General features: G+C 44.7%; 1 protein-coding gene across 5 annotated transcripts in view; it reads right to left on the bottom strand.

The window, feature by feature from the left end:
* ARHGAP6 (Rho GTPase activating protein 6) overlaps nt 1-13,457 on the bottom strand; it is a 570,653-nt gene that overhangs the window by 16,787 nt on the left and 540,409 nt on the right. For all 5 annotated transcript variants that reach the window (XM_090063808.1, XM_090063818.1, XM_090063837.1 and 2 more), the window contains one exon: nt 10,568-10,747. In XM_090063808.1, coding sequence (XP_089919934.1) covers nt 10,568-10,747 — 180 coding nt within the window. The remainder of the gene's footprint in view (nt 1-10,567; nt 10,748-13,457) is intronic.

Below are 13,457 nucleotides of genomic sequence, written 5' to 3'. Positions count from 1 at the left end.
AGCAATTGCAGCATATGTAAGCATTTTGGAGCTGGTTTTAACAAACAGCAATGAAGATAAGGCAGGATGGACTCTATCCCCTGAGCATGCTCAAAAGGGCTGTACTGCAACAAGCCAGCAGCACAACTGCCCAGGTATGTGTAGGATTGGGTAAGTCTCAAAATAAAGTTGCAGAAGAATGAGGAGGAGCAGGATCTTTTCCCACCTTTCAGCCTAATGGTCTACTGGCCCAGGGCCTTTGCCCAGGCAATGGGAGCACCAGATTCTAGGCACCATGCACCCAGATGGGACTTGAATCCATGTCTCCTGCATCCTACCAAAGTGCTCTAACCACCAGGCCATATATCAGGCATCAGACCTTTCCTCATCCTTCCTCCTGAAACTGGTTCACAGGACACGCAAGAGAGGGAGATACATGGGATCTGGAAAAGGAGAAGCCAGAGGGCATGTGGATCAGTGAAACGGATGCTTATTCGGGTGGGAGGTGATCCTGGGCTGCAGCTCTGCTTTCTGCTCCCAAAGGGGATAATGTTTCCCAGAGCATTTTGTCCAATAGATCATAAATTCAAGGTATGGTGGATCAGCATTAAGAGGAGGGCTGGAAAATGCTTTGGGCAATGACAAAGCCTTTACTACACGATTCATAAACAGCAGCAGGTTTGGGCATTTACATCTACTTTTAGGATTCTGTTACCCTGTGTGGCCCAGTGTGTTGTACTTGCCACAGAGGAGAAAAGAAACCTGATCTGTATGTAAGTGCCAAAAACTGCAATTATCCAACTGTGTGCCTATTACTTAGGTGCACCGAGTCTTTGGCAAAGCCCATGCCAAAGTGACTTAACTGCTTGTGTTACCTGTGCAAGTTTAATTAAAGTTGGTTTGGGTAAACTGGCACATGCTGCAACCGCTTCCCACCTACTAGTACAGCACAGACATATCCTTTGTTATATCATTACGTGGTTCTGCTCAAGCAGGCACCATTATTAGAAGAAAGGGCTTGTTTTGGAAGGGCTTGTTTCTTCTCGATACAATACATGGGGCAACAACATATGATTGTTTACAACGGGATTCTAGTCTCTCTTTTCTCTTTTTCAACTTTGTCAGGGCTGCTAAGACAGACAGGGACAGAATGGGAGTTGTACTGTCTCCAGTGTATGGATGACACCATTTTATCAGACCTAGACAGCACAAGAGTAGTGCCTGGTGTGCAGCCAAAACAGACCATGGAACATATAATGATGGATCCACAAATGTGAAGGAGGTATTAGTGATATACTCTGTTGCTCCTGATGCAATTATCTACATCAGCCACATGAAAAAAGAAGTATGCAGCTAAAATTGGGGCTTGAATGAGGGGTAGCTGGTTAAAAACCTATCTGAAGGACACTAGTTGTTCAGGTGTGATGAGACTCCAATGCTAAAAACTGGAACAGCAATTTTGAATTATCTTTATTGATTAAATTTCCATTCCAGTTGTAACTCTGATTTACAAATTGCTGATCATGTTGGACATTCAGTTAGCAGCAACATATTGCTTTTTTTACCTCTTAAGGCTCTAGAAGAAATTGTGCCATCTTTTGAATTTAGATCTCTCCACCTTACTTTAATGCACTCCATAAGGTACTAAACTTTAACTTCGCTTGTGTGAGGGAGTGGGGCCTAGGAGCGGCCGTGAACTGCCTAGCGCCCCCCTACCGTCACTTCAGGTGGACTCAGCACCCTCGGTTTCTCACCCGCCACGTCTTTGATGGTAATAAGTTTATATGGGAGGCTGCCTTTATCCCCTGGTGAACGGTACGTGTGTTCCTACCCCTGCTCCACATGGGGTGCCTCTGTGCACCCCTGCCTTAAGGGCTATGCATGCCTCCTACCTCCCCTTAAGCACGTCCCAAGCCTCGCAGCTGTTCTCTGGACATTGTTTGGTCCCTTGCACTCTGGTGCCCTCTCTGGTGCCCCTGGGCCTATCACGCCCTGGTGCCCCTCTCTGGCACCCCTGGGCTTACCACACACTTGGCGCCCCGAGGCTGTCCTGCCCCGGTGCCCCTCTCTAGAACTTCTGTCGTTACCAGCGCCCCTGAGCCTGGCACATAGCCACCGCCCTGTTACCGGCGCCCCTGGGCCTGTTGCTACCACTCAGCCCGCTGCCCCGCTCTGGGGCCTATGCTGTGCTTTTTGCGGCCACTGCCCCCTTCTGGGCCTATGCCGCACTCTTCGCACCCGCTGCCCGCTTCCGGGGCCTAAGCGCGCCTCACGCGCCCTGCTGCCCGTCTCTGGGGCCTATGCCACGCTCCGCGCACCTGTTGCCCTCTCTAGGGCCTGTGCCGCGCCTCTCGCGCCTGCTGCCCCCTTCCGGGGCCTAAGCCGCACCTCACGCGCCCTGCTGCCCCTCTCTGGGGCCTATACCGCAGTCCACGCACCTGTTGCCCTCCCTAGGGCCTGTGACGCGCCTCTCGCGCCCGCTGCTCCCTTCCGGGCCTTTGCCGCGCTTCCCGTGCTGGGGCTACAACCCCCACTCGCCGAGCGCCTCTCCAACACTCGTCTGCTGTGCTGACTGCGTCACACAGTCCGTGCCCCACTTCTGGGCACCAGGAACCCCCAAGCCACTGGGGCGCTCCTGTGAGGCCTCCTCACGCCCCTACAGCTTCACCCGGTCCTTCGGTATAACCATAAATAAACCATACAGTCAGCCAGCCGGCTACAACATAACAAAGGCCTACTGGCTTATAATCCAAGCTCCCCACAGTGCTGACTCTCAGTCATACCGCTGTCTGGACTCTCTCTCTCCCTCCCCTCGCATCATTGCAGCCAGCCAAACTACCATCATTGACCCTGCTGCTCAGCTCTCCCACAGAGCTGCAGCTCCTGCGGCTGCCAAAGGGGAACTGTTGCTAGGCCCCGGCCTGAGCTGTTTTAAAGGGCCCGGCCCTGCCCCCTTCCGGTCACCTGACCGGCTGGTTGCCATAGCAACCCGCAGCTGCACTGCCCTGCTGATTGCCATCTCTCCTTCCACTTAGCTAAGGCACAGGACACCTCAGTGCTCCTGTGACACCTTGGTAACTTCAGCTGGTACAGTATGGCAGTTTGTCTGTGGCAGGGGTAAGATCAGCCCTCACATTACATAAGACTGTATACAAATAACTAGTGTATTTTCAGGTACATTTTACATGTTGCACTGCAAAATTCCTCTCTCTCCATGCAACAATACCATAGATGAAAATATCTGAGGAACTTGAACTATAGCCCCAGGTTTATTTATGATGAATGGAGCTGGAAGTAGGACAATCTTGAGTCATCAAGTGGGCAATCTGCTTCTGTTCTCAATTTGTCAGAGTCTAAATCTACTGACCTTCAGGTCATATTGCATGCTCCGTTTGTTCTCCTTAGCATTTAATGGGAAATAGGAATAGGATTACTAATAGATTGCTCAAGGTGATGGGTTAGGTATGGCAGCTTTTTGGAGATCCAGGTTAAAGAATGGGCACATTTATTTAAAATAAATAAATAAATAGAAAATAAATAAAGGTATGCATCAATTAATTGATTCAAATAGATCCAAATTCTCTGTGAAAAATGTGCGTGTTCACCCACAATTTCCTCTGTTGCCTGCATTTTTAGATTTCATATTTTGGCTTCTAATCTGGAAAAGGCTTTTTACTGTTAGGCAATTTTTATATGGATCCTTAAATAATCAAATCTTCTTTCTACAGAATATTCTTGCATAATCATAGCACTATAAACCTGCTTTTGTGACTTCTCCATTTACATGGTTTTTCTATAAAGTAGAAATAGCTCCAAACAAAAATCTGAGGGTAAAGCAGATCTTGCTTCTTTCTGTATGGACTCAGTTTACTATCAGGCTGCTAAACAGAGATATAACCAGTGAAGACAGCTTCAGCAAAAATAAGCTACTAATGAAAATATAAAGCAACCACACAAATCTTTCAGCAGACTTAGAAAAATTTACACATGAAAGTTTTGATTTACAAATATATTGTAGAATATGGAACTAGATGAATGGCTTTGATTTTGAGGATTTGAGTTGATAAACTTATAACTCTCAAGACTGGATCTTCTCCATGTGCAATACTGAGATCCAGATTTAATTAACCGTCTTGCATGCCTGTGGATGATTTGCACACATTACATACATATATAAGCATACACATAATCTTGTTAAACACCCAGATACTGCAGTTAGACACAAGCAGTATCAAAAGGTAGGTCACAGAGTTGCATCAGACTTGGCAGCCCTGATTGGGTAGGCAGGTGGCAGTTTGAGGATATTGGGGAGAAGGATAAGGACAGATGGGAAGCTTTGTTGTTGAGACTGTTTGGAACATTGGAGACTGCCTAGGGACAGGAAACTGAACTAGAGGTTCCCCAAGTGTCTGGTGGTGGTGTGGCAGGGAAATTATGAATGAGTATGGCTAGGGACAGACATTACACATAAACCAGTTTAAGTGATCAGAAAGTGGTTTAAACCTGTAACAGATCAGAAGTTCAATGCACATAAATCAGTTTCAAAATGGGTGAAATCGGTTTGAGGTAAACCTGGTTGAATGTAGTATCAGACTGAACTGATTTGGGTCAAACTGGTTTATGCAGTTTCTGTTCCAGACCCCTTATTGCTTTAAGATAACCCAGACTCCCCCAGCATCCTGGGATGCTCTCTGGCTGGGTGGGGCTCTCTGCTACACAGCAGAGCTGGCCCCTCCCCTCTGCTCTCTGGCTAGAGCTCCAGCAGAGACTGCAGACATCTTCCTGGCTTCCCCCTTCTCCCTCCCTCCCCTCACCACTCCCTGCTCAAGCAGGGATTCCCCGCTCCCCTCTGCCTTACACAGACACCTCTCATCATTAGTTAGCATACCACGTGCTGGCTACAGTTCGTTCTGTGGGAGACGGGACAAAGGCAGACAGGACAGTGTTCACTTAGGGCTTTTTGGAGCTAATCAACAGGTAGCTGGTAATGTCCCTCCATTCCTGCCTTGGAAAATGTTGTTTAAGAGCTTGAACTAATGAGAGATGCTGTTGTTTTGTTTGATGAGCTGATAAATGATAATATCTCCCTGTGTAACTCCCTACTGTTTAAGTCAATGCTCTCCTATCCCTCCCTAATCAAAGCCTCCTAACTGCAGGGCTCAGCCATGCCCCCCCCCAGCACTATGGAAGGGAAGGGAGGGCTGCTTTAATGCCCCCCAACTTCTAGCCTGAGCCACTGCAGGCATGTGCTGGCATTTCTTCAGTCCAAAGGGGGTGTCTGTGAGATTACAAACTGGTTTAGCCTAGCCAGGTTAAACTAACCTACAAAGATTTAATCAATTCAGGCTCAGGCTTTTTGAATGTCTGTCCCTAGCCTATGAGTGCTCTCATCTTTTGCTGCCTTTTAGCTGCTTGTTCCTGACTAATATCAAAGTAGGAGGGAGACTGTGCCTGGATGTTTGTACAGTGAGGCACAGCACTCCCTAACAGTGAAAATTGGGAAGTTAGAAGCAAATGCCTAGTCTTTCTCTGCAGCTGAGATAGATGTGAAAATTCAGCTATGATGTAGGAATGCATGACTGAGTCACCAAATACATATCACTTGGCAACCCTAACTCCTGCACCCACACAGAGCTCCAATAAAATCAGTAGAGCAACATGTGGATGTACGTCCATCTCCATGGATCCAGTTGCAGGAATAGTGCCTTAGTTGAGAGCCAGGCAAACAATACTCTTTTATGAGTCCCTAGACTATATTTTTGTGCATCTGCAAGGAAGTGAGAGGAGTTTGAAGACCAAAATAAATTAACAATTCGAGTCTGACAGGTCAGTAGAATAAAATAAGAATGCATTTACTGCATCACAGTAAATCTGCAGGCCTGCAGACTGCTGGAGTTCATCTTAAATGCTGGAACCCATTTTAGAAATCCAAACAGTCCATAGTAATCTGGGTTCTTTCTAATACAACCTTTGTGACCTACTAGTAACTCAAAACTTTTCTGAAGTTTGTGGTCTGGGCCAAGTATCACATTCTGTTCTACTAGTTTTTAGTTCACAAATCTTGATCCAGTTTCAATGCTGAAGCCAGTCACAGCTTCAGAAAAATGCAGTTCATTACTGCCAGGGTGTAGGTTATATGCTGTGACTGTATGCTCCAGTCCAGATGTTTCTCTGCTTGAAAGTAGTACAAATGTCAAACAATAAGTATAAACAGCAGTCCTGGCTTCCCCTCTCCTTTGGGTTTGGAAAACAATTTACTGCTGCCTGATCGTGAATCATCAGAGCTTCATTACAAATACATTGGCAGGTTTTTTTCCACCATTCTACCAGCTAACAAAGGATGCAGAGTGATAATTACCCAGAGAGTAAAAAAGCATTCCATTGCTTCCAAACAAGATAACAACAAATTGAAAATAGATCATTGTGGAGGTTTTATAAAACAATACTTATAAGCAGGTTGATAAAGATATACATAAAAACAAGTATGGACATTAGACAAAACTTGATGGTGGAAAAGAGGCAGAAGAAAACACACCTGTGTGTTGAACCTTGCACTAACTAGTATGTGCTGTACATTTCTAAAAGTTAAAAAAAATAAATGCAGAAAAGGATCATAGGAAAATGGGGCTAGAAGGGACCTCACAAGGTCTCATCTAGTCCAACCCCCTGCTCAAGGCAGGAGCATCCCTGATTTAAGCCATCCAATGCAGGTGTCTGCCCAACCTTCTCTTGAAAACTTCCAAGGATGGAGATCCTACCTGTTCTCTAGGTTACCTGTTCTAATGCTTGTCCATCTTCACAGTCAGAAAATGTCTCCTAATCTCCAGCCTAAATTTTCCCTGCTGCAGTTTGAGGCCATTACTTCTTATCCTGCCCCTTTCAGGCATGGAGAAAAGCTCATCTCCATCCTCTGTATAATCACCTTTCAGGTATTTTAAGACTGTCATCAAATCCCCTCTGTGTTTTCTCTTCTCCAGACCAAAACATATTTCTTTTAGTCTTTCCTCATAATATGCCTCGCAGATCTCAAATAATTTCTGTTGCTCTGCACTAGACCCTTCCCAAACTGTCCATATCCTTCTTGGGAATGTGGGACCCAAAACTGGTCACAGTACTCCAGGTGAGCCCTTACCAGTCCTCAATAGAGTAGAAGAATCACTTCCTTTGATTTGCAAATGACACTTCTCTTAATACAGCCTACTATACTACTGGCTAATTTTGCAACAAGAACACATTGTTGGCTTATATGTACCTTTTGGTTTACTGTAACACCCAAGTCCTTCTCTGAAGTACTGCAGCCTAACCAGCCATTCCCCTCTTTGGTCGTAAGAAGACTATTTGAGTCAGTTTAACCTTTCTTTGCACACAGCTAGCCATTTATTCTCAATTTTGGGTCCACAGATTTTAATAAGACTCCAAAACCAAAAAGCCATACAAAAAACAAAAAACAAAAGAAAACTATTTCTAATTTTTCCAGCACCAAGTATAACCTTTGGAAAATAATGGAAGCCCTGAAGAGATAAAAGAATAAAACTGTCACAATTAAAAGACTCTATATGCAGGCTAATCAATCCTGAAACCCCACCCTTTCCACACCTAAAATTCTGAATGTGTGTAATGTGCTGAAATGTGGTTGTTCTATAAAATGTTTTTACAGAGAAATAAAAATAATAATAATATGTCAACATTTGTTTTAATTTAAACTTGCTGTAACAAATTCATTGTTGCCAGCCTTGCTACAGCATGGAGAGATCTTAGACGACTTCTATTCTGTCAGATTTTTTTTTCCTGTAGAAGGAAAAATAGCTGAGAAATTTTCCCAAACTGTAAAAAACAAATTGCTGAATGCTTTACTGAAATGAAAAGAAAAAAATATGCAAAGGATGTAATGAAAGCAAATACCATGTGAAATAAAGGACACAAAAACCACAGAACAGCTCATCTTGTGGTTGGACCCACAATCAGAGTTTATTGTCACTTTCACATGCTCTTCTCTGTAGCTCAGTCCTTCACTGTAATATCATGGGAGCTTCCCACCTTTTTCTTGGGCTACAATACTTAGCTCAAACCTATGTTACATTACAGGACTATGTCTTGGGACACTATATTATAGACTCTGCTACTGTAGCTGTGCTGCCATAGATATGTTAACAGAGTCCCAAGTAAAGATGCAGTGTACAGCAGCAGCCCGTTTTCCTGCCAAACTTAGCTATACCTCCCTCAACATCACAAGCTAAGCCAGAAAAAGCTATCTTCTGCCAACACTGCTTTCTCTTCACCAGGGTTTTTCTCTCATAGCTACACCAGCTAGTGGGTGTGATCTTTTCACCCCTTCTGGCCAACATACTTATTTATGCCAGCCGGGCTTGTACCATATGCAGGCAGTCCTCGACTTACAACGCTTCCAGTTACAACATTTCACACTTGCAATGTTTATAAATTGACACCCTGTTTCAACTTTATGACGTCAGTTTCGACTTTACAATGCTTGATCCAATGAGATGCCATGCCAGCAAACAAGTTCGCTGCGTTGCCCATCTCCCTGGAGAACATCTGTCCAAACTTCCTTGGACACTTTCTTTAAGAAAGCAGACATGACTCCAGAAAAACCTGCAGCCAAGACTCCCGAGAAGACTCCAGCCAAGAGCCTTTCAAAAAGTCCTGCAAAGTCACCTCAAAGAAGTCCTTCCAAATCAATATGATTGCTATTTACAATAAAAGTACATTAATATAGCTATATTACTCATCTATAATTGTCCGGATACAAAATTCTGGGGTATTGTTGGTGAAAACAAGGTATCAGGCCTTTGTTTAGGAACAAATCCCCCATTTATAACGTTGTTTCTTATAAGAAAACGGATTCTGAGTTACAACATTTTGACTTAAGATGCGGTTTTCAGAAATCAGTTGTGTCGTAAGTCCAAGGACTGCCTGCACCACACAACAGACTCTTTTGCCAGGTGACCTTTTACACTGCAGCACTGAAGGAGTTTTCCAGAGCTTGTATCTTCTGCTTTGGGAACTAACTGCCTCTAGTACAGCATACTGTGGTCCTTGGTTGCTCATGGTGTTTTCTGTTACACACACACACACACACACACACAATTTTTACCTTTCTAAGACAAAGTTTTCTTCAAAACATTTTTTTGTGAATCTGGTTACCTTAAGATAGTGGAATGACTGTTCAGACCAACACTATCCTCTGCTAGTCCAGAACACAGGCTCCTTTCAGCCAAGATCACAAATCAAGTAAACACACTGACACTTTTGTAGACAACTGAAGACAAGGATGAGACCACACAATTCATTGTCCCAGACACCACAGGAAGACTAGACACCAAGAATGTGGTTTATCTAGGGCACAACTGTATTAAGTAACACTTCTGGGAACTATTTGTCAATAACTTGTTTAGCACAAGTCAACCTTCCTTTGGAAGGGGAAAGGTAGTTGGGATCCAGTAAGCTTATGCTGCATCCCTTTTAGCCAATTAACAAGGCACAAAACCCCTTCCTTCTGTCGTTTCCACAAGCCCACAAGGAAGTGGGATGTAGGGAAATCTTTGAAGGGACTAAAAGTTTCTCCTTCCTTTCTTGCCCTAAATCCTAACCTTGTCTCTTCCTGATCCCCTGGCCACTTCTACACAAGACGCTGACTGTGCAGTTGTTACTGCGAAGTCATTTAGAGTTACTGTGAAGTAGCGTCACCGAACAGCTTTTAGGTGATGCTGAATGCACAGTAGTTCATTACTACTGTGCAGTAAGCTTTGTGCCACATGATGCTACTGTGCTGTAGCAATGAGCTACTGCACAGTCAATGTCTCATGTAGACAACCCCTGCCAACTCGGAGACAGCAAGCCTTTGTACTACTTTGGTGTTTTTTTAAAATCATAATTATGCAGTGTTTGCATTTGGGATTAATAAAAGGTTTTCTACAAATAAGTGTTTCTTACTGTCTCTCTCTCATATGCATATGCACACACATAGATGGAGGGAGAAAATATTATGTGGAGGAGGGGCAAGTGCATGTACCAGCATGATAACTACAACTCCCATCATGCTCTACATCGTGCAAGGCATGCGCAGTTAGCCTCTTCCTTTTCAGTCAGGTGGAGGTGAGGTGTGTGGGGCACTGGCCTGGCTGCACCATGACAGCAGTGCCATGGTGCTTCTGCTGTTGCTGGCTGCCACAAAATTAGTTTGTGAGTGGCTAAGCCCCTCCATGCCCCAGCTTTCTGCTGCCTATGTGCTCACGCATGCACGCACACGTGTACACACACAGCAACAGAGTAAACATTTCAGAGAACCAGTTCAGCTTCTCAGGACTTATGTGTCTTTACATGCAAGAAATGTTTATGTACTGGTTGTTAATATTTAACCCTCATACAAAGCATTTCCCTTCATGCAAAAATGTGTCCTGTTTACCAAATGTAGTAAGCCAATCCTAATAATCTCTTCACATAACAATGTTCACATAATTTATTTAAACGTAGCTCAACGCAGCTCCCTGAGAGCACCAACTAGGAGTTCTGGACATAAAAGTGTTAAAGCTAAAATGGGTTAGGACAACATGAAGAAACTTTCACCTACCATGAAGAGAGTCTCATAATTTTCAATCATTTTTTGTACTACAGCTATGATGGCAGTACTCTCTTCAGCTCGAGCTGAACTCTGAACTGAGAATTCTTTGTCTGTAGACTTCTGTTTGTGTAACAGGTTGGGTCCAAATATGGTGGCTAGGTTAAGTGATGTCATTTTATTCCCAGTAACCTAGAAGAAACAGAGCACAAATCAGGAGCACCAAAGGCTGGGTACACAAGGAGACTTGGGAACGAAGTGGTGTCAGGGAATATCCTCATCCCTTCAGAGCCCAGTAATTAGATCACTGCTGGGTTGTAGGAAACCCAAATTCCCTCTCTAAGCAAGTCACAGCATCAGCAAAAGATAAAACCAATGTACCATTTTCAATAAGTATGTATGTTTTCTGGTGGACAGAGTAAATAAAAACCCAAATATCCCTCTATATACAAGACGCCTGAACCAAGCTGTGAGTGGTTTTTACTAATCATCTTCCTTTTGCTTTTTTGAACTGGGCCAATTATTCTACCTCTACAGCTCTGTGCTCACAGAAGCAACAATAATCTTATTCTTGATAATCTATTAGCTTTGAAATAGGAAGGTTGATAGAAATGTCTCTATTAAATGGGGCTTACAGATTTTCCAGCAAATATTATTCTTTCTTTTAGAGATGCACCAATATATCAGTCCCATATTGGATCAGCACCAATATAAGGAAAATTGACAGTATTGACAATCCGCTTTTTTTGCTTGATATGGCCTATAATGTTACTGATAAATGTCCCGTGCATGCGCACAGCTGGAGCATAGCACATAGGAGTCCAGGAACACAGCCTGACAGCGTGCAGAACAGCCTGGTCTGGCTGATAAGTCTGTTGTGGAGGAAGAGACATGTGGGGGACAGATTGAAGCCCACACTGGTGAGGGAGGGAGTGGGGCGGGGGCAGGTGCTGCACAGCTGGGGTGGGGCATGGGACAGAGCCACAAGTGGCTTATCTGGAGGGGGATGGGGGACAGCTCCCGCTGCTGTACTTACCCTGGGAGGGCATGGGGAGGATGTGGCCCCAGATCGGTACTTGGGGTGAGGGTGGGATGTTGCTGCAGGCTGAGGCTGGTGCTGGGCTCTTCCAGGGCAAGAAGGAGTTGAACTGGGTTGCACTCACTGCAAGCAGTGCCAGCTCTGAGAGGGGCTGCAGCCACCACCCTGTAGCCCCCTTCCTAGTACTGCCCAGCCCAGGCCCCCTGCCAGGAAGAGCTCAGTGCTGCCCATAGCCTCAGACCACAGCAGCAGCCCACCCTCGCGTCATGCACAGATCCAGGGGCACATGCCCCCCATGCTTACCCAGGGTGCGTGTAGTGGTGAGAGCTGCCCCACTTCCCCGTGCCCCACAGATAAGCTGCTTGCAGCTCCATCCTGTGCTCTGCCCCAGCCCCAGCCCCACTCCCTCCCTCACCACAAAGGCCCCGATCTGCTCCCCCAATACCCCTTTCCTCCCCCCCCTTACCCCATCCCCCACAACAGACTTACCAGCTGGATGCTGCTCTCCAAGCTGCCAAGATGCATATCAGCAATTGGATCAATATCAGACGATATGACTCGTTAAAAATCAGTCATTGATATTGGCCAAAAAAAATCTCAGTCTTTACTTTTTTAATATTTAAGGAAATAAGGTTGCATTCAATTGTCCTTCCTTCACATGCTTCCATTTGGCTGCTATTCTAAGGATGCAACAAAAGCTGCTAGCATTTTTAACTAAACAAGGCTGCAGAAGAATTACAGCTGTTGACCAAGTGTCTTTTTTGAGGTAAAAAAGGAATGACAAGTACACACATTTTTAGGTTTTTTAAACTGCATGCAAAAAATTCATTAAAACAAAGAGATGATGATGACATTGGCTTTCCAGGAGGCTTTTGGTATTCATTCACACTGTATTTGGGGATTGTACGATAGAACATTTATTTTATTTACTATTCATAGCAGGCTAATTCATAAAAATCTCATTAAAGCAAGCATTGTTATAAGGTCTTGTACGGTTCAGGCTTACACAAAAATAAGCAGTCTGTATGTGAATAGCTTTACTAAACTTAACAGAATGAGTCACTTGTATCTGTGTACCTTTCTGCAGGATTAGGATGAATAATTAAGTGAATATGAGCATAATTATGTATCATCCATAAGAGAAATCCCATTTTATTCCTGATGATTACAATGCTGCTTATATAAATTTTCCTTTCTATCATACCTACAGCTGAGCTGATGTACTGGTAAGAAGCACTTAGCTGTCTTTAATACAGTTGCCACACCAGAGCAATTCATAAGCAGTCTCAGACTCTGACCCTGAGTAACAGAGAACCTATGAGTTCTCTGTTACCTTGGGAAGAAAAATAGTGGCAAATGGAGCCCAGATGGAGAGAAAGAGGTGGCTATCTGTAAACAGAGAGAGGAAGCCAGAGCCCAGGAAGGGAAAAATGCCTATTTCTGTGCTAATACAATAGGAGAGGAACTTAGGGAACCAGCAAGAAATCTAGGTCCATACTAGCTCTGCTGCTATAAGCCATCCTTGAGGCCAGTAAGCCAAGCCCATTAGGAAACACCAGCAGACTGCCTGGAGGGGGCCACCTGACTGGAAGGGGGCAGGGCTCTGCTGGCATATAAGACAGGGCTAGAGCCAGAGTGGCCAACTGGTCCCCGAAGACTGGAGAGGAAGGAGCTCTGCAATAAGGTATGTGTTGAAGTCTGCTGGATAGAGAACCTACTATACCTGAGATATGCCAGTAAGAAGCTGACTGCTGGCAGGAGGATGAGACCTTGTAAGGAGAGGGGCTGCAGATAACCAGTGGTCTTAGAGGATTAAGTTACAGTCAGAAAGCTGATGTGTTGGTTTGGATTTTACAGGAGGTT

The sequence above is a fragment of the Crocodylus siamensis genome, chromosome 1 (assembly GCF_052110815.1).
Source record: "Crocodylus siamensis isolate JL-2025a chromosome 1, ASM5211081v1, whole genome shotgun sequence".
Taxonomy (NCBI): domain Eukaryota; kingdom Metazoa; phylum Chordata; order Crocodylia; family Crocodylidae; genus Crocodylus; species Crocodylus siamensis.
Note: the sequence above shows the minus strand (reverse complement) of the source record. Positions and strands in the feature narration are given on the sequence as shown.